This window comes from Pseudovirgaria hyperparasitica, assembly GCF_010093815.1.
Source record: "Pseudovirgaria hyperparasitica strain CBS 121739 unplaced genomic scaffold EJ05scaffold_5, whole genome shotgun sequence".
NCBI lineage: Eukaryota > Fungi > Ascomycota > Dothideomycetes > Acrospermales > Acrospermaceae > Pseudovirgaria > Pseudovirgaria hyperparasitica.
Genome location: NW_022985553.1, coordinates 876601 through 897351, shown reverse-complemented (window position 1 = coordinate 897351; position 20751 = coordinate 876601). Strand labels below are relative to the sequence as shown.

Here is a 20751-nt window from a genome sequence, read left to right as displayed (position 1 = left end):
TTTTCGGCCGAGATGGCTGCAAGGGCCTATGCACGCATCCCGGGCTGCTCCCCCTGGCCGCATACATCTGCAGAAGTCATGTAAATAGACAATTGGCCAATAGGAAGCACGAGAAAGAAAATCCAACGTTGGGGCATGGGAAAATAATACACTGGAAAACATAACAAACAAGCCATTGTCGGACTACACTCCCCTGAGCACCACCTCAGTCCGGACGCCTTGCGCCCACGGTACACGCCCCACTCCACCCCCCGCCCTTAAACTGACCTTGTGTGTCACACAACCTGCTCAAACTTACTCCTCTGACCGATACCCTTGAAACATTCTCACTCATGCCAAAAGCTCTCTAATACCCACGTGCTCCAGTCCATCCCATGTACAACATTTCTCCTCACCTTCAAAACAAACACATTTCACTTCCCAATTTTCCATCCCCCCGACACAATCATATACATCCACCTCCCCCCAGCACACACAAAACCCCCCGACAAACCCAAAAAAAATGACAACCCGCAACGACACCCCAGCCCTCGCATCCGGCTACACAACCCGCAACACCACCCAGTTCAACGCCGCCCTCTTCCTCCTCTCCCACCTGCCCATCCCGCCCGCCGCCACCGTCCTCGACATCGGCTGCGGCCCAGGCAACCTCGCCGCCCACATCTCCACCCTCACCAGCCCGCCCGCCCACGTCACCGGCATCGACCCCTCCACCGACCGCATCGCCCTCGCCACCCAAACCCACGCCCACAACCCCCTCCTAACCTTCCACGTCGGCATCGCAGAAGACCTCTCCCGCTTCCCCGACGCCGCCTTCGACATCGTCTTCGTCAACAGCACCCTCCACTGGGTCGCCGACCAGGCGCGCGCGATCCGCGAGTTCGCCCGCGTCCTGAAGCCGGGCGGGCGGCTGGGCGTCAGCGGCGGAAGCGGCGACTTCGAGGCTGCGCATGAGCGGATCAAGGCGCGGGTTCTTGCGCGTGCGCCGTATGCGGCGTTTGAGGAGGTTGGGGGCCCGCATTTTCTGACGCGCGGGGAGATGAATGGGTTGTTGGATGGGGGCGGGTTTACGGGTGGGAGGGAGATGTGGGTTAATCGGATTGTGGTGGAGAGGGAGGGCCCCGGGGAGATGGTGGAGTGGTTGGATACGAGTAGTTCGGGGCAGACGTATGGTGGGGTGCCGCCTGGGGAGTTGAGGGAGAGGTGTAGGGAGGAGATGAGGGTGGAGTGGGAGGCGGAGAGGGAGGCGGATGGGTGGATTCGGATGGGGATGGAGTTGTTGGTTGTTGTTGCGGTGAAGGGGGAGTAGGAGGGGAGGGGCGTGGTGTGGTGTGGTATAGCTAATTAGTGTGTATAGCTGGTGTGTACACGATTATGAATATACATGTATGTATGAATGTATGTATGTACATATGCAACCCGCTCCCTAAACAACCCTCCATCCATCACCGCCTCACCCCAAACCGCGCAATCAACTCCTCCCTCCCCACGCCCTCGAGTCCCAACCTCGCCAGCCCCCTACCCTCAACCAGATAATCCACCCCAGTACACATACCAGCCATCACAATAACCGCATACAACGGCGCACACTCCACCCCCAGCACCCGCGCAAGCGCATACCACGCAACCAGCAAATCGCCCACATCCTCAGCAATATTCCTACTCTCGACGCCCTGCGGCGCACGCAAGTCGCGATGCGGCTCGCTCTCACGCGCCAGCTGCACGAGGTCGGTGAAGGTGTGTCCGTAGCACTCGTTGCTGACCTGGATGACGCTGGGCAGAGACATGCCGAGCGCTGCACCGACGGCGATGCGGCAGGTGTCGACGGCGACGAGGGCGTTGGCGACGGAGCGTGTGAGGCCGTCGCGGTAGAAGAAGAAGGCGCCGGAGGTGGACTCGATGCGGCCGGCGTTCAGCAGCACCATCAGCGGGTGGAAGACGCCGTTGATGTTGGAGAGGCAGACTTCGACGATGTTGGCGCACCAGTGCAGGTGCAGGGGGAATAGGGCTGTGAGGCGGAGTCGCACGTCGGCGTCATCGTCTGGGGGGTGGTGGATTGGGTTTGTGAGGGAAGGGGGATCGTCGAGGCGGGCGATGTGGAAGCTGCTTTTCTTGCCGAGGACGACGAGGGCGCCCTCGCTCATGCGACAGGAGTATGGGGAGAGATTTGTCTCGAGGATGGCTCTGACTTTGACGTCGCGCAGTTCTCTCTGCACTACTAGGCCGAACAGATTGCCTGGTACTGCGACGATGGTGTGCGCACTCAGGTCGAATCTGCGTAGTTCCTCCCACACGGTTTCCTGGCCTGTACTCGGCACTGTGATGACGACGGTCTTTGCGAAGGCCACGACGTCGGCCATGTCGGTCGTCGTGCGAGGAGTGATGGCGGAGACGATGAGACCATTGGAGCGGAGGACGCCTTTGCGTATGACGGCGTCGGTGTGGGAGGTGTGCGAGGGATGTGAGTAGATGAGGACTGAGTTGTGATGGGCGTGAAGGTCCGCGGCGAGGGCTGTGGTATGTTTAGCAATTTTATGTTGGGTGAAACAAGGAGCGTCACATACCATATCCAGCAGGTCCTGCGCCGACAATGGCAACTCTCGGTTGAAGCATTATAGCGTCGTTCTAACGAGGACTATGTATGTGTAAGACGGTGCTATGTCGTTGAGAATATGCTTGTATGCGAAGATCGTCTGTTTGGGTTTGCTTCTGCATATATATCTGCAGCATCCTGGCAAGAAAACAAGTGTGTTCGTGTTGGTCGGCCGAGCGGAGAGGGATCATCGTCTGGAGATGAGCATGTTCGAGCAAGTAGCAGAAACGTGGTGTAGCAGTCGATCCTGGTTAGCGGACAAGGTCCCCACGCATATGTAGCACGTGGCTTGCGGAAACGGGCTATTTAAGGTGAACGGCGGTGGTGCTAGTGTATATAGCATTGTGCTATTATTACCTTGGAGCGCTGGGACATCAACGGTGCTGGACATCACGGTTCTGCTTATCTTGGCTCGCAGGACACAGTAATCCAGCTTGTACATCAGCTCGGAAGGATTTGAACTAGGCGGTATGGAATCGAATGGTTGGATATCAAGACGCTCATATGCCAATTACCAGCTGAAAGCCTCCTCAACAAGGTCCACTCTATAACCCTCCTTGATACAGCCGACCACTTCTCTGGTGGCTTCGTCCGTCATCTGGCTAGGTCCGCATACGACAATAGTTGTCTGCTGGCCTTTTTCCAAGTGAGACCTTAGCTCCGTTCCCATCATCATTCGTCCTCTCGTTGCGACAGCGGATTGTCCTGTCTTGACTCCGCTTGCCTTCTGGCTTTCAGTATCCGAGTCCTGCTCAGTGTTCTTGGAGTTTCCTGTGCACCAGAACGCGCACTCGATTCCTTCAACCTCCACGTCGAATGAAAGGAACCTATCCTTTACGAAGTCGATCAAGGCCATCTCCCTTGCAGACCAGAGAAGCACTAGTCTCTTAGCTTTCTTCATCAGACCCCGTGTCTTACTCTGACTCTCACCACCGGTGAACTTTCCGCTGGTGTACTCCTGAACCAAACCGAGAATGTTGGTGATACCAATACCGCCAACGAGACAGATGACGGTGTCCGCGTTGACGAGCGGCTGCAGGGTCGCACCGTGTCCCCCATATGGTCCTTCCGTATAGACTGCAATTTCTGCAGGCCGAGTGTCAGAGGTGAAGAGATCTCGAAGTAAGGTTCTTGTGAAGCCAGTGTGGGCCCGCATCATGAATGATATCGAAGGCCGTTCATCCATCTCGCCTAAGAGCGGTGAGGACGAGTCCTTGGTAATGGCTCGCGAATGTGTGCTCAAGCCATGCTTCGCACCAACAACGTTGATCTCGTCGTCGGCAGTTCTCTTCTCCGCCGAGGAGGACGCCGAGCTAGAATTACTTGGTTGCAATCGTCGCTGCCTTCCCCAGCTAACTACACTGAAAGGATGGCTTTCCCAGAACTTCCCTACGCCAATATAGGGAAAGTACAGAAAGGTGTGTTGCCCAACACCGAAACCTATGGTAGTGCGAGGATACACCGTGACATGCATGACGTCGCATCCCGGGACCCGTTCAACGATGGCCTTGGAGCTGCCAAGATGGCTGTAGAAGCCAACGCGCGCAACTCTGGCCACTCGGTCGAAGACCCAAAAAGCGAAGCAGAGGTACAGCCAGGTCTGGTAGCCATATACGTAACCAAAGTGGGGAACAATGTGGTACCATGTTGCAGCTAATGTGAGGATGACCAGGGCAATGTGGATAACTAGGAATGTCTCGTAGAACTTGATGCGGAATGCCAGGAGGGCGAATGGGAGGATCAAGCACATTGCAATGGTCGCGATGATTCCCCAATACTATCATATAATGTTAGAATCACTCTGCAGAACGCCTTGTGTTTGAACTTACGTAGAATGGCTCTGCAGCCTTTGCAGCGTATGCAGAGGCGCCTTCGTACCCTTGCTCCCAGTAAGCCATTGTGTAGACAATGGAGTGGACAACGGCTTGCAACGTGGCCACGCGTGCTGTCCAGCGGTGTAGAGTCATGAAAGTGGTTTGACTCCAGCCAGTAATTGTCATGAGAATGTTGTTGCGCCCCGCAAACAAGATGGCTATACTCATGTTGACTATGCTGATGGTTCCAGTGCGGTTTCCTACGTATTCGCACAGTTCGAAGCCTTTCGACAGGAAATATATGTTCGGTTGAAAGCTGCGATAGGACACAGAGCACAGTATGATGTTGATGATGACATATACAGCAATTGAGATGGTCAAAGCCCTACCAGGAACATACCCAGCATTGGCTGGCAAAGGTTCAAGGCGTCGACTTCTGAACAGAGCGGGTAGGAAGACCGCTTGCTGACATTTGGCCCATAGCGTAGACGTCTGCAGCTGTTTTTGAAATCCAGGTAGAATTCGCTGTGTCTGGACGAAGAGACCACAGGCTAGGATGAAGCCAATGACAATCAGATAAAGTATTAAACTGCAAACGAGTTAGTCTCCGTCAGATAGGCATAGCATCCAAAACCTACGAGTATCGCGTGTGGATATACTCCGATCTGGCGAATTCGCCCAGAGTACCATGGGTCGAGTAGTATGTGTCTCCGTTGACAAGGCTGGTCGAGTTGAGCCAGAGCGCATCAGCCGCCAGTTCTTCCGTAGGGGCAGATGATGGCAAGCTGTCCTGGAAGGTCGGCTCTGTTGCGCCGCCAAGTGCTTGCTTGCTGAAACACTCTGCTTGCTTAGAGGTGGGATATCCATCGGCATTGCAGTTCTTCTGGATGCAGTATGCCATAGTTTGCAGCCAAGGAGTATTCGACGCGTAGCATTCCTCGCTGGTCTCGGGCATCATAGACATGTCCATTCCCATGTCCATGGACATACTCGAAGCCGATTCAGCATCCATGCCCTCTGGAAATGTTGTACAGTTGAGGTACAGTTTGGAAAGCGAGTCGTGGCATGATTGGCAGCAAAGGTCCTGATACAATGAGATACCAAAGCCGATGATTCCACTCGCGGAGGCCGTCGGTACAGTTATCAGTGCGAGAACGTGCAGCGCGCTGACCAGCTTCGACATGGCCATCTTGAAATGCGCGTCTCTCCTAGACGGCGTCGTCAAGGGCGATGTGGTGATTCTGTCGCGTAGTGCTCTGGCGTGGTGGCCGATCTCAGGTGACGACAAAGGTAGTAGAGAGGGACGAAAAGAAGACGAAGACGAAGAGAGCACAACGTGGGCCCAGGTGCATTAGTGGAATCGCTATTACCTAGATCCCGACGAACATAACCAGACGGAGAATATGCGAGGAAACGTGGTATAGGTACAGAATGTAAAGGGTTTTAATAATGTGAAGACGTCGAGAGGTCCATCACGGTCCATCTGCGGCGTCGGCTGAGAAGGTTTTGCCCACTGAGCACGAATGAGCAAGTTGTTTCGCGCTAGTGGCGCCCCAAATGCTGAAACAGGCTAGAGATCCCCGTAAGGCTGACATGCGGGACGAGCCGACGAGCTTGCAGGGGTTGGATTCTGTTTAAAGCTCTCTATCCCGCTCTCCACCTCGGTCCAGGGTCCGCCACTGTATTTCTTCATTTCTTTCGTATCATCCTTCATAGTCATTTGATCATATGAGTCTTACGTCGAAAGCTTCGTCCGGAGCCAGCACAGACTAGCCGTCTGTTTTGAGCATGTATAACATTACGTGGGGTGTTGATATTGTTACCTAATATAACTTGACCATGGATATGACTAGGAATTACCCATATTATCGAGTAGACATCATGGTGGGCCGCAGTCTTCGGCTAACGCCTCTGCCGCCTGTTTATAAGCCAGTACACGCCCAATGCTGCCGATACATTGAAAGCAATGTACACAAACATCAAGCCAAGGTCAAGCCATCTTCGCGAATACGACATGGTCAACACACCAAGAAAGCTATCTGTATCTGCAACGGGGCAAAATCTGCATGATCCCATGCTGTCAGGATTTAAGATGCGTCCCCCGTTGGCGGAGACATAAGGTCCAAGATAGATCTCACAAGTGACATTTGTGGGACCTTGGAGAACGAGGACTTCTTGTCGTGCACATTCGATCGCTCTCCGTCCAAGCCCGGTCGTTGACAGACCTTCGACCAGGTACGTGATCGGTGTGACCCGATACATGAAGATCCAGAATCTCGGAAAGCTGTTGGAAGGTACCAAAACACTGACAGCAATGTCAGCGAACTCCAAAATGATGAATATCAAGGTGCTTACCCGCAGAAAAGGAGGCATAGCATGTAGAGCAGCTGGGATATGTTAATCGCCGTCGCCGGCTCGGGTATCATGATGGCCATCATGTGAGCAAAAGACGACGTGAACATCAGATATGCCCAGATGAGCATAAACATCAATCCGCTCCTCTCACGCACAGCTGAGCCCATGTGGCGGTACATGCCTACTGGGTAGTAGAAACAAACATATACAACGACCGCAATGAATGTCTGAGATGGCACCTCTGCAATCATGGTTGAGCACATAAAAGTCTTCCATGAGAAAATTTTGGATGGCCGTTCACGAGCTTCAAAGATTGCGCGGCTATATGCAAATCGCCATATCAACAGCTGCATCATATTGCTGAACAGTGTCAGGAGGAGGAAGACGGCAAACACTTGTCCTTGTGTGCCCTGGATGGTGGAAGGTGCTGCCCAAAATGACACTCCTATAGAAAAGGCCTCGAGATTGTTAGCGTCTTGAGTTGGGACGTGGAGGGAAACCACATACCATTCCAAAGCTCAGTAATACCTTGGAGTATAGATAGGAGGGTACGCGCCAGTCCTGTTGCAGTGCCCTTAGGAGAACGGTATATAATTGCGTAGGAAACCGCACCGCAAATTCGCTCGAGTCGTATATAGACACCGCAGGCGACTGCCTCTCCGAGAGCTTTGTTATCTGTTCTTGTACATCCCGGCGCTGTTGCGAATTCCTCCAGACACTGACCCAATCAATTGTGTCGTCGGATTTTGAGGACGAACCCATCTCCAGAAGCCACTCCGCCGGATTTTCGTGCTCTGTAAAGTCACGAGCACCATGCGAAGTGAAATAGTTCTTCATGATAGCTCCGTGGTGGCCAATATCGCCGAAATAAATAGACCGTCCGCCGCGATCAAGAAGCAGGAGTCTGTCGAATGTGTTGAAGATGTGCGACGACGGTTGGTGGATAGTACACAGAATAGCTTGACCCCCATCTGCCAGTTTGCGAAGCAATCTACAAATCAGCCAAGCTGTCTCGCTGTCGAGTCCCGATGTCGGCTCGTCAAGAAATAACAACAAAGCTGGCTTCGCCGCCAGTTCCGTCGCAATTGAAAGTCGTCGGCGTTGTTCGATGTTTAGACCTGGTTTTTGTAAGTATGTATAAAAGCGTGATGAAGAGAGCAATACCATTCCCAGGTATACCAACTACGGCGTCTGCGTAAGACTTCATCTCGAGGGTTTCCATCACCTGCTCGACATAGGCAGCTTTGTCTTCTGCCATGATATCGGCAGGCTGTCGAAGTGATGCACTAAACATAAGAGACTCTCTCACAGTCAGTTCTGGTATATGAATGTCTGTCTGCTGTACGTAGCCAGTCTGACGTTGAAACGCCGGTAGACGTGGCCTCCCATCAACGGCTATGTTTCCTGAGATGACTCCAAGTCGAGTGCGATTGGCCAGCACGTCTAGCAAAGTTGTCTTACCAGCTCCTGTCGCACCCATGAGCACAGTGAGCTGACCCGGTCTCACCCAACCCTCTACTTGGTCTAGGATACGTTTCATGGCAGACCCAGACTTGATGTCGTAGCATAAATCGTTCCAGTGGAGAACAGAATTATGGCTCTGGATATTCGCCATACCACTCAGCCTTGCTGGTGCCTCTTTCGCCACGGTCTTGTGCCCCGTGGTGATTGGACTCTTCGAACTGCTTGGACGTCTAAATATCAGTATGTCTCCGCGTGGCTTCTCTGCAGATGCAAATTCAGCTCCGAGAATCAACACAATCATGAACACTATCAAAAAGGCCCAAAGAATGCCCAAATTCCTCCAGAGGTGGCTTCGCTCAAATCCAAAGCTCTCCGAGACATAACGATTGCCTTCAACATACGTCTCTCCGGGAATTGACCCGACAGTAGAGCACGTCATCATTCGTTCCTCCATACTATCATAAGGCGGCCCTTTTGGAATGATAGTGGTACATGGAAACCTCTGGCCGTCAAACTGTGTCGTAGATTAGCGCCCTCCTACGGCCACAAGAAGCGAACCTACTTCATTCAACATCATGCTTTCGAACGCATAGGCAATCGGATTGATGTATCCGATCCATCGCACCCAGGGCCTCATCTCACGCGTAGGAACAATGAAACCTGTGGATATTATCCAATTAAGTATCCAAACAGACACAGGAGCCATAGAATGTGCTAAGGTGCGTGAAAGATAGCCCACCATACGGTAGAACATCGACATGGTAAGATGGAGAGAAAATGCGAAGACAAGGTATGTAAAGAAAGCGCCCGGGGTTCTTCGGAGGTTGCTCATGAAATATACAGCAAAGTTGAGGAGTAAGGATGAGAGAATTTTGGCTGGGATATCGCATATCATGGCCGCGATAGCCTCGGTACAAGGATGATAGAGTGCATAGCGATGATGCTTCTCGACAATAGGGCGCTGTGCCCATATAGTCCCAACCTATACATGGAGTGAGCACGTCAATCACAGGCAGCGGTGGTATAAAAGATAGCTCTAATACCTCAAATCCACTCGCGGTTGCGTTGAGTAGCGATGCAAAGAATACAAGAGCCCCTCGACTGTAAAAACTTGCCGTGTCCGAGTGCAGATTATAGAACATACTACCTGTAAGGATTCCAAGCACGCCTTGTGCGAGTATGCCTGAAACCGGCACTGCCATGTTGCTCTTCATCCTCTGAAGTGCCCTCGCGTTGCAGAGCGCAACTTGGTAGTGGAAGGGCAGGACGTATGAGCTGGGCCTGAAACGTTATGAGTTGAAGCTCAATATACGATATAAGGATATTACCTTTTCTTTTGCACCAGGTGAGCATCTTGATCTTGAGATTCCATTTCACCGCGTACTTCGACAGAGACCATCTTTTCAATCTGAGCAATTAGCTCTTTCCTTTTTGTACTTGCCTTCCAAATTACTTCAAAATCTTCAGCCGAGCGTGGAACCTTTTTGTGAAAACCTTCCGTGACTACGTGCTCCTCAGGATTTGTTAAGGATGTCAAAAAGTCTGCAGTAGTCATTCGTTCCTCACAGACAAATCCAAGGCTAGTGAAATATTCCTTGGCCTCACTGGCTGCCCCAAAGTATATCTGTCTTCCTTCGTAGAGGAGGCAGACTTTATCAAATGTCTGGTAAGTAAGTATATGAGTCAATGCAGTTCTTGGGTTGGTAACAAATACCTCGTACATGTCTTGAGACGCTTGGTATAAGCTCATCAGGCTTACAGTTCCGAATGAGCGGGAAGACTCCTTGATAAGCTTCACAATATTCAAAGCTGTGGCACTGTCTAGGCCTCGAGTACTCTGATCCCAGCAGTGTACCTTGCCATTGCATACATATGCTTCTGATATGCTGATGCGTTGTCTTTCACCGCCGCTGACCCCACGAATCAGGTCATCTCCGACTCTAGTCCGAGCACTACTCTCAAGGCTGAACAACTTCAGAATACAGTCAGTGACAGACTGCAATCTTTCGCTCCGACAGGAATTGGCCGAATCGTATAAGGGGACCTTCGCGGAAGCAGCATACTTGAGAGTGTCATGGACTGTCAGTTCCGGGAAATGGTGATCGGTTTCGGCGTGGTATACTAATTCTCCGTGACGCTCCTGATTCTCAAGGCCTATTTACTTCATTAGTGCGGTAGCAATGTACTTTATCATTAAATGGAATGGGTACCGTTGTATCTGATTTTGCTGTCACTCGTGATGGTGAGACCGTCATGTTGACCGGACAGTGTTTTGAGAAAAGTAGAGCAACCGCTTCCCGGTCGACCAAGTACGAGTACAGTCTCTCCTGGTTCGATAAGCCCATCAAACTGTCTTAGGATCGGAATAATGCTAGGTCTCCGGTATAGAAGCTGCTGGAGTATAGAAAATGGGTAGTTGCCACAAGTCCGCTGGTAGTCTGAGTTGTAATTGCGGCCATTGACAGTCAAATCGCGAAACCCGACGTGGCAAGCTTCGTCGCGGTGGAATCTCCCTCGATATCTCGCATACAATTCGATGTCTTCTTGGAGCTTCTCGGTCATCTTACCTGCAACAAGATTTCACCTAGAATTCTATCTGATAACGACTTCTTGTCGCTCGGTGGAGTAGATAAATTAGAAAGACTGAAGTGAGGGAACCTATGAAGGGGCACGGGTTTGAGCAGGAAGCTGGAAGACACTCAAGGCTGTCGCATCGGGAATGTGAACAAAACGACACCTCGACGCCGCTAAACACATATTAGTTTTTCACTACGCCATGATGCTGCAAGGGATTCCATTGCAATCGCTGATCACCCAACATTTTGGATTGCAAGGTTACCCTTGTGTAGCAGCGGGCGGCAGTGATGGAATAGGTAGAGCCTTAGTAGCCCGCTTTAGCAATGCTCATTTGTAACGATGGCTCAAAACCCATTGAGGTTCACAAATTATTGTTGGAATGAAGCACTATTAGCCTGTCAGATATAAAGTTAACTTGTCGCACATCTGAGCAAAAGCGTTGTGATATCATTAGCCAAATTCGAGTTTCAAATCATCATGTCCCTCTACGATACAGTTGGACGGGTTCCTAAGCATGCGTTCATCATTTCTCACGCTGTCCTTCTTGGTCTCAATATTATCATCATTGCTGTCAGGTTCTGCATCAAGCGATTGATCTCCGAGCGATTCGCTGCCGATGATGTCTGCATTCTTGTATCTCTCAGCACATTAATCGCTTCTCTAGTCATACTGTTTGCTAAATTAATTGACGACATGTACTTTGCACAAGCACTACTGCTTCGAGAGCCATGGCTTGTACTCCCACCGAACACTCTCCAGCGCGTATTCTCTTTCCAGAGATGGAATGCGATTATGCTGGGCTTGACTTGGACATCAGTCATGTTTGTCAAATTCAGTTTTCTTTGTTTATTCCGGCGTCTTGTCGATCGTCTAAGATTTTGTAAAATCTATTGGTGGTGCGTTTCATCGTTCTGTTTTGCGCTTCTTATTGCTGGCGGTGCGCAATACTACTATACTTGCCCTTACTTCGGAGACTTCAGAGCGCGTAAGTACATGAAGTTCCCCCTGATTGAAGATTGTTTGACCTGAGAAAGTATCGTGTAATGGTGGAGGGTCCCGACAGTCGATTGTTGCAGCATTATCAATAGGTAGCACCGTATTTGAAATCTTCAGTGATGTCCTTAGTAAGTAAACTCGCAAATACATCAACTCAGACATTGCTAACTCACCCAAGTACTCGCTATCCCAGTGAAATTGATATGGAAAGTTCGAATCAAGTGGACCCAGAAAGTGGGACTAGGCTTATCGTTATGTCTTCTCATATTTGTAATAATTGCGACCATCATACGTGGTAGTGGACTGGAAGCAAAAGGTATGATTGATATCATCTGGCAGACCTACTGGCTTTTGGTATGCGCACAGATTGGGCTTTTCATGACCTCAGCGACCGCATTCCGAACCTTCTTTGTTGCAGTCTCACATCCTAAAGCATTGAGATGGCCAGGTCGCACTCGTACGACACAAGATCGATCGTCTAGCTGGGTATCGAGAATCGGCAGCCGGTCTACCTGGCGATGGAAATCTGAGCGTCTCACTCCCAATACCACAAAGGACTATGAGCTTCCTGCGAAACTGTCACGCGCTCGACTGAACAGCTCTATCAATATTGCCAGAGGACATAACTCGACAGTTATCTACGCTGCAGGGCAGACCCAAGATCAGTCGTGGGCGGAAGAACAAGGCCTGAAATTATCTCAAGGTTATAGTTGCACGAATATCCCCTTGTTCCACCATTCACAACAATGCCAGTCTTTGGAAGACATACCTGAGCTCGAAAGAACCAACTGGGTCTGAATAGACCTTAGTTCACCTGCTCCCAATTGAAGGATGATGAACTCAGGGAGCATCAAAATCACCGAGAAAGCTGCTCGATTGAATGGAGCAGAGTACTTAGATGATAATATTACACGATATGAAGTCTCCAAGGAAATTGCTCCTGCGTGATAGAGAGCATGAATACACAACTCATGCTTATTGTAGCTTAAAGGGCCGCTTCTACAAGACAAGAGATCTTGTAGAAGTACGAATGCATTGGTATCAAAATACAAACGAGTCTACAAAAGTCTAGCAACAATAATACACTGTCTGCTTTCTCTATACGTACCTGAAAGTCTGGTACAGCAGGGCAGCAGGGCACTTCAAGCTTCCAATCGTATTCATTCACAAGTGCCGTTCTGAGACCGAATCAATACGCGATCGCTGTGGATACTAGGATGAGGTGCAAGCTCCACAGGCAAATCGTTCAGCAAGCACTGTTTTATGCCACCTCCTGATGATGTACTTCTGTGATTGGAAGTGTTCCACTGTTGATACATGATGAGCAACTACCCAGGCACGATAACCCCGATAAATGCATCGTTAGTGTGTTTCTTACAGCGGCACTAATGCACTCTGCAGTCTTATCCTTAACCAACATGTTGTCTCCCAAAACCAACTGTTGTCTCCAAAACCCAACCGTTGTCTCCCAAAACCCAACAGGTGATGGCCATCCGGCTTCGGACACCCAGCCTTATGGGTCACGGCTCATTCACACATGTCCGAGCGCGCAGCTGAGGACCAAATTGGTCGCCGGGTCGCATTGACTGTAGAACAATGACCGGCGGTCCGCATCATTACTTGCCTTTCTTAGTAAATCGTAGCCCAATAGATCTACGCTTGATCCATGGGCTCTCCTGTGTGTCTCATTGACAATATTTCAGTACGCTGGAGGGACAGCTTAGGTTTATGACAATTAAACTGTCCATATCATGCACTGATCAGAGAAAGAAGGCTTCGATATGACTCATACTCATCAGTTCTACATATAATATACGAGGCCCTCTTGTTTCAATTACGGTATCCATTATTCTTTAGTCTGGTTCTCGACCGGGACTATACTTCACAGCTGTCTTGTTTGAATTCTTGATACGCCTAAAGCAAATTGGGAGTCCTGGACTACCTTTGAGTACTCGTCCTCCCACACCTAAAGCGTATGTGTCTGGAGATGGTTCGAATTACACGGCAATATGAGTCACTAGACTCGCTGGTGAGACAAGCGACAACACGGTGTACTATACCACCAATACTACTACTGACAGTGATAATGTCTGTGAGCATTGTCTATAAACTTTGGCAAGGTAGAAGCACCAATAGATACGGGAAAATACCTCCAGTAGCTCCACACGGCATAGCGTTCTTCGGTAATGCTTTGCAATTGTTTCTAAACCCTGTAGGGTTCACTCGAACCGCTGCGTAAGTCTCGAGTCCCCAGCTGTTTAAACATGGCAGAACTCAAGCAATTAACGCTCTTTGCGCAGAGTGAGATGGAACAAACAGTCTCCGTACATGGTCAAGTTACCTTTCACACGACTGTTCTTTTTCCATGGCGCAAAGAATATTACAGCCATCTTCAAAGAGCCTGCCTTTATGAACGCAGTCTTCATACATACCACTCTGCTCAAACAGCTCTTTGGCATGTCTTCTCAATCGGTACAAATGTACATTGCCGACAATTCAGGACCATATGCGAAGGCGGAAGCCAACAGTAACGTCAAGCCTCAAAACCGAATCGAGTACCTCACTCATGAGAACTTGGTCAAGGGTCTTACAGGACCCGGTCTGGATCCTGCTTTCGATAGATTCACAAAGCTATTCGATAAACAGCTTGCTCATCTAAGTGTAACGACAGAATGGTTAGAGTATCATGACGTGTTTCAATTCATTCAGGACACTGTTGGGCCGGCTTTATTGGAGAGCATATTTGGTCCAACACTGTTGTCCGCGAACCCGAACATGATCCGCGATCTTAGCGACTTCGACAGCTCAGCGAGAACTCTGACGCTCCTCAAAGGACTACCTTCGATACCAATCTTCTCTGCATATAGAGCTCGTGATAAGATATTGGAAAACGTGAAGCGCTGGCACAGACAGGCGCGGCGAATGTTCTCAGAACGATGTATTGACCCCGATGGAAACGGAGATCCATACTGGGGTTGTGAGATGATCAGAGAACGGCAGAAGATCCTTCTTGGGGTGGAAAATCTGGATCATGACTCAGTGGCTTCTGCTGATCTCGGCCTCATGTTTGCGTATGATCTTCCAATTGAAACCAGTTCAAGAAGCTAACATCTTTAGGGCTTTCACGACTATGATACCGACAGCTACGATGAGCTTCATACATACCTATAGTGACCCAAACCTGACGTCGCAATTGCGTCAAGAACTCGAATATCGGTCTAATGGCACATCGTTTGACATAAAGAATCTCGAAAAGAGTCCGCGTCTCCGATCGCTATTCTCCGAAGTCCTTCGAACTTATCTTGCGACTTTCATTACGCGTTGTGCTCCTGATCGCGATCTACATGTGTATGAATGGATATTACCAAAAAGAAGTGTGATGATACTCAATACATATGTATCGCATCATGATTCTGCTTCTTCTGTATGGAACACCAAAGGTGGTCAGCATCCACTTGACGAATTCTGGGCCGAAAGATTTCTTGTATGGCCTGACGACGATGCCACGGGACCTTGTAAAGACCAGTCTACAGACTTTATCACATCTGCTACCAAGCGAGCAGAGCCCATCTACTCAATCAACGGTCTTAAAGGATCTTTCTTGCCATTTGGAGGTACTGTAACTCTAGAGAATACCCAAAATATAAGAAGAGACTAACGATTGCAGGAGGTATCAGGATGTGCCCCGGAAGACACTTGGCTCACCGCATGAACCTATGGATAACCGCGACTCTACTGAGTCGTTACGAGATCGAGATTGTGACTCCTGAAAAGCACATAGAGCTGGACTGGTCGGTTTATGGACTTGGCATTCTTCGTCCAAAAAATCCAACGCCGTTCCGTATTCGAAGGAAGACTTGATGGGTACCATTTATTGCATTCACATCTCGTAAAGTTCTGTTATACTCTATTGTACTCGCAACATGAAACAGATGCTTATTACAAGCTATGAAAATTTCTCAATTCCCAAGCTATTCATGGCCGTTATTTTTCGGCTCATAAAGAGCTTGCTACGACGTTGAGCCTTACAGATGCTACAAGGCCAGCTGTGATTATGGTCGGTGGCTCGTACGCACACGGCACAAACTATACCACCTGAACACCTGATTATTATCGTCTTTTTTGCGTCCTGCAAGTATGCTGCATGCATGAACAGTTTTTGTTCTAGGATTGCCCAAATCCCTGAACCCCTTGTCGGCCCGAACTGGTCGCACCTCAAAGAGTTATGATCCTCCCATCGACCATGGAGCTTTTGTTGGATGTCTCACTTGCTGTGCTATGTGTGATCGGTGATGAAAAGCATATGCGATAAGGCAATATGGTAAACCCATGCCAATCACCAGCTGCCCACACCAGTAGTGTGTTGTTAGATTGTCTTGTTCGGCACTAATAAGCGAAGAATACAGGGTCAACCAGGGATCAGGTACTACGGATTGGGTTGTGATACTGACTTGCAAGGGTAGTGTTCCTGCTCTGGCATAGGTGCGATCGTTCAGTAGGTACTGGGATCCGTCGTGTTCGTATTTGACTTTATGTCATCAATATCCCGGGAAATGTCGCATAATAGGTGTAATAGGCGCCACTGGCCAAGCACAAAGTAAGGATGATGCTTCACTCTTTACGGGGGCCATCCAGGTAATTAGATTGATCATCGCCTTCAAGTGCCCCGCCATTTTGCAGTACCATGTAGAGCAAGGCAGCTGATATAACACGCATATGGCAGAAGTGCACTAGTCGGGCAGGCCTGCAAACGTTATGGTGTTTGCGGCGTGAGAAACCTTTGTCCCAAAAATAGTGTTTGCCTCAATGGGTAGTCCTTGAGCATTTCATCATCGGTCACGGCTTAGAAATGAGACGGCAAATAGAGCGTGAATGTGCGGCACAGTCAGCGTTTGCCCAACTCTGTTCACTGCTTCAAGTACACTTCATCAGTTCTCTAGAATGAGCCTTCTCAACAGCAAACCTGCCAGTCATGATTTTGTCAACAGTTCTGGCACTAGTGCTCTATGGTGGTCCATTTGCTGCGATTCCAACCTGCTTATTAGTGTTTCTCATCTCGTTTCGGCTTTGGGCTTTCACTATTAAGCCAATTTTAAACCCAAACGAGCCAAAAGAACTGCCGTATTGGATACCTAGTGAGATATGTCTCTGATTTCACCGCCTTCTTGCGACTGACGTTCATAAGTTCTAGGTAGGGCGATATAAAACAGCTTATACGAGACCCTGCTGACCATCTAAAGGCCACGCCCTTGAGTTCGTCAAGAATGGAGATGGCGTCATTACAAGAGCCCAGTATGTTGCAACTAAGACCATAAGCTTCCAATACACCCAACTGACCTTACACTAGAAAATATTTCAAAAATCAACGTGAACCATTCGCTCTCACTGTCGGGGGGCAGAAGTTGTACTTTGTATCCTCTCCCGACGATACAGTGGCCCTATACAGAAACTCAGCAACGCTCTCTGTTGATAAAGTCGTATACGATGTGACTAATATCTTCGGAGTGTCCAAAGCTTCTTGCGACAAGTTCTACGAGGCTCCTGAATCGAGGGATGCGGATCTTGCAGCACAAGCCATTGATATGAATAACGCTGACTTGAAACCACTTGCGCACCTTAATATGATCTTTTGGAAAGAACAGCTCGTGCCTGGTCCCAGATACAACGAAATGTTGGCAAAGGTGTCTGCGTCGATATCTTCTCAAGTTCACAAACTATCAGGACGGTACACTAGATCGACTGAGAAGGATGGTTCGAAGATCGTTTCTCTATTGGAACTTACCCGAGAGGTTCTCATCGATGCGGTCTTGAGAGCATTTTTCGGAGACTCACTTATGGAGCTCAATCCAAATGTAATTGATGACTCGATGCAATTCGACAAAGAAAGCTGGAAGCTTTGGTACAAGGTGGCGGGGGCTAGGAGTATGTTACAGGCGAAACAAAGATTATTAGAAACAACGCAGACTTGGCTCAGCCTTCCGGAGGAGAGACGTGAAGGAGCTTGTGATTTAGTCAAGCGATTGATTGTCACCGAAAGAGCGGTCCATTTTCCAGAGAAAGACATTGCTGAGATGATGTCAATCGTTATCTTCGCGTAAGTAATCTCTACCCAGCGCGGTTCGAGACTCGTAGCTGACATTAGATGAGGACAAACACAAACACGTACAAGGCAGCCTTCTGGGCTCTAGCTCATCTTGTTGAAGATCCACAGCTGTTGCAGCGGCTCCGCTCAGGGGAAGTTGCAGCAGCTGCAAAGCTTGATGAGTCTGAATACCTGCAATTTCTCGCAGATTCTTGTCCGTTACTGACTTCGCTATTCGCGGAGTCATTGCGTGTATACACGAATTCTCACTCAGTACGTATTGCAACAGCACCTACAAAAATAGGTCAGAAAATGATCCCGGTTAATGCTCGAGTGATGGTACCTTATCGACAGATGCACATGCATGATGTTGTATGGGGAGATTCTCAAGTCTTTGATGCAGAGCGTTTCGAACGGAACCCGAAGATGCTCTCCAGTACGAGCTTGAGACCCTTTGGAGGGGGACATACGTATTGCCCAGGAAGATTCTTAGCTAAAGCAGAGGTATTGATCTTGATTACAAGACTTTTAAGCTTGTACGACATCGAAAAGATCGATGACAAAGGCTTTCCGCAAGCGGATTTGGGAACTCCAGTAGCGGGACTCATGGGTCCGCTGGACGGCGAGGATGTCCTACTCAAATTGACGCCCAGACTCCATTCGTGAGGAATCACTATATTTTTGGTCAAGTTATGTACTGGAGCTACTTTGCTCCACGGCGTATCAAGTCACTCGGTTCACGAGTTTCGATTATGCAAGCGCCACATATAAACAGTTTTCGAACTTAACATCTTTCGTACTACTCTGATCTACAAACATATGGCATTGATAAAGTCTTGCGGCAGTCAGAGCTTCGAGAGGATCCATAATGCTCACTCCGAAGTCGACTTCCCTACCGATGTAGTAATGTCTAACTCTGCAGTACCTTACCATATCAGAACATTATGACACCAGCGACTGATATGTCCTTGATACACTCACATCCTCTCTTAGAGCGCCAACGAAAAGTGTATGTCGTTCACATGGTCTACCAGCCTTTCAGCATCAAGGAAAAATTTCCTGCCTACGTTCCATCTGGCAAACCCTGTAAATGCGCGATCAAACAAGTTTTGACACCGCTGGCGATAATTACTATCATCACCAGCCGTTTTGATGCCCCTCGTTTTGGCGTCGGTAGAAGACGGTTCTTTTATTTCGTGTTAAAAATAGTACAATAAAACATATCCGATAGTCAGCTCAGCGAACTTGCGAACCTTGTGGTGGCATGAGTATCGTTATCAATAACAAAAAGAATTGGAAAAAAGCTCGGATAGACCTGGCGGAACTTTCCAGCGCACGCTGGGGTGGTAGAGGTAGGAAAGCGACACAGTCATGAGTGAAGCTAAGCTCCTCTTTTCTTTGGAAATGCGCCCAGATCAAGATGGCATTCATTGTAGTGGATCACGACTTCGTGAACGTAGCTCTGAGGAGTTGTATGAATACCAACATCGAAGAATACCCATGTTTGCCCACAAGTATATGGATACTGCGGAAAGTCATTCCTTGGGGCTTATTTCACAAGCTGAAAAGTTTCAATCGGGTAACATACTACACGAATAGTTACGAATCCCTAGTCAGGGGTCCTGTAAAGTCGATTAACACTCAGACAAGACACACACTTCCGTTATCCTTAAAGCCATCCTTCACACTGAGGATACACGCATTTATCGGCTATCAAAAATAGCAAGCGCACGCTTCCTTCCCTTGGATCATCCAGATTTCGGACCTCTAGTACACGGAGATGATGGTCCATCGGAAACACACTCATCCTAGGGGCACAGCGTCGTACCGATCATTCACATCGACCACGGACAAGTCTAGTCGCCTAGAGCACCAACGAGGAAGATGTGAGCTTGATTGTACAAGATGAATATTTGGAGTGACGCTGGGGAGGCTTTGGAGAGAAAAGCATAGAGAGTGCCTAAAATCGATATGACACCTTTTGAGCCAAGACAGACTATTTACGCTAATGCTGGAGTCCTGCGTGAATTCAAATACTGCAATGTGTAGCAGAGCTCTTGTGATCTTCTCATCGAGCACGGCTCCTGTGAATATCAGCAATGAGAGGAAATATCAAGTCCGCAACTTAGCTCCAGTCATCTGCGAATGTAAGCATTAGCACGCGATTGAGGAGTGACTTGGAGGAGCTAATAGATGATCCCTCGATCGCTACGCCTAAAAGACAAGTGCTCATTATATGGAGACAGAGAAAGACATTGATCTACCTAGCATTGGGCTAGTGGAAAGTAGAAGTCAGCACGGAAAATGAATATTCCTTCGCTGACTAATCATGATTCATCTACTGGCAACAACTGGGGGCTACCTACCAAACCTCAACATGGGACACTACTCATTCCAACAAGTCACAACCAACTCAAGGTTGTCGCAAAATAGTCATCTGATGAAGTGAGTAGTCCCTCTTACTGTAGCGTGATGCCTATGAGATCGCTCTCAAGAGCTTGGTCACATACACAACAACCTGCTAGTCGGCAATGAAATCATGGACTTGTCCAGTCGCCTACTGCAATGCATTGCAGGGAAGTTCTTGAAGAGAAAGATTTTTAAGGTTTCTGTCATAGGTGCACAAGGTATATTGCTATCTGTCCTATGGAACCGGTTACACGACGATAACTGGCTGTCCCAGCAACTGATTCATGCTGCAAAACATTGCTGATACAAGGGATATGACCAGCTAGACACGAATGTAGCGTATGGTACAGAGCACCAGGGAATTTATGATATGAAAATTACAACACTCATAGACCTACACAAAAAGGAGCACGGAATGGAGCGCGAGAGGAGCAGACAGGGAAGGCAGCAGCGCATCAACG

General features: G+C 49.0%; 7 protein-coding genes across 7 annotated transcripts; 4 read left to right on the top strand and 3 right to left on the bottom strand.

The window, feature by feature from the left end:
* Positions 1–495: 495 nt before the first annotated feature.
* On the top strand, positions 496–1424 carry EJ05DRAFT_474806 (S-adenosyl-L-methionine-dependent methyltransferase). The gene has a single exon (XM_033743673.1). The coding sequence runs from the start codon at positions 503–505 to the stop codon at positions 1307–1309; it is 807 nt and encodes a 268-aa protein (XP_033602195.1). The 5' UTR covers positions 496–502; the 3' UTR covers positions 1310–1424.
* EJ05DRAFT_308151 (NAD/NADP octopine/nopaline dehydrogenase) lies at positions 1200–2858 on the bottom strand. Its single transcript, XM_033740669.1, has 2 exons — positions 2565–2858; positions 1200–2512 (listed from the first exon to the last, which is right to left on the bottom strand). The coding sequence occupies exons 1-2, from the start codon at positions 2611–2613 to the stop codon at positions 1446–1448; spliced, it is 1116 nt and encodes a 371-aa protein (XP_033602194.1). The 5' UTR covers positions 2614–2858; the 3' UTR covers positions 1200–1445.
* Positions 2859–3104: 246 nt separating this feature from the next.
* Positions 3105–5596, bottom strand: EJ05DRAFT_498945 (uncharacterized protein; the record flags this gene model as incomplete). Its single annotated transcript, XM_033746754.1, has 3 exons — positions 3105–4370; positions 4423–4996; positions 5046–5596. The coding sequence occupies 3 exons, from the start codon at positions 5594–5596 to the stop codon at positions 3105–3107; spliced, it is 2391 nt and encodes a 796-aa protein (XP_033602193.1).
* A 713-nt stretch (positions 5597–6309) lies between these two features.
* EJ05DRAFT_531238 (uncharacterized protein) lies at positions 6310–10788 on the bottom strand (the record flags this gene model as incomplete). Its single annotated transcript, XM_033749013.1, has 9 exons — positions 6310–6712; positions 6763–7220; positions 7270–7880; positions 7927–8740; positions 8789–9208; positions 9270–9501; positions 9555–9889; positions 9941–10380; positions 10437–10788. The coding sequence occupies 9 exons, from the start codon at positions 10786–10788 to the stop codon at positions 6310–6312; spliced, it is 4065 nt and encodes a 1354-aa protein (XP_033602192.1).
* A 492-nt stretch (positions 10789–11280) lies between these two features.
* Positions 11281–12597, top strand: EJ05DRAFT_484655 (uncharacterized protein; the record flags this gene model as incomplete). The annotated part of the gene is made up of 3 exons (XM_033745361.1): positions 11281–11788; positions 11892–11927; positions 11978–12597. The coding sequence occupies 3 exons, from the start codon at positions 11281–11283 to the stop codon at positions 12595–12597; spliced, it is 1164 nt and encodes a 387-aa protein (XP_033602191.1).
* A 798-nt stretch (positions 12598–13395) lies between these two features.
* On the top strand, positions 13396–15660 carry EJ05DRAFT_526468 (cytochrome P450; the record flags this gene model as incomplete). Its single annotated transcript, XM_033748870.1, has 6 exons — positions 13396–13477; positions 13688–13772; positions 13924–14034; positions 14100–14870; positions 14917–15413; positions 15467–15660. 6 exons carry the CDS (start codon positions 13396–13398, stop codon positions 15658–15660), a joined length of 1740 nt encoding a protein of 579 aa, XP_033602190.1.
* A 1085-nt stretch (positions 15661–16745) lies between these two features.
* On the top strand, positions 16746–18547 carry EJ05DRAFT_526466 (cytochrome P450; the record flags this gene model as incomplete). The annotated part of the gene is made up of 5 exons (XM_033748869.1): positions 16746–16934; positions 17040–17091; positions 17147–17893; positions 17947–18154; positions 18191–18547. The coding sequence occupies exons 1-5, from the start codon at positions 16772–16774 to the stop codon at positions 18545–18547; spliced, it is 1527 nt and encodes a 508-aa protein (XP_033602189.1). The 5' UTR covers positions 16746–16771.
* Positions 18548–20751: the final 2204 nt, after the last annotated feature.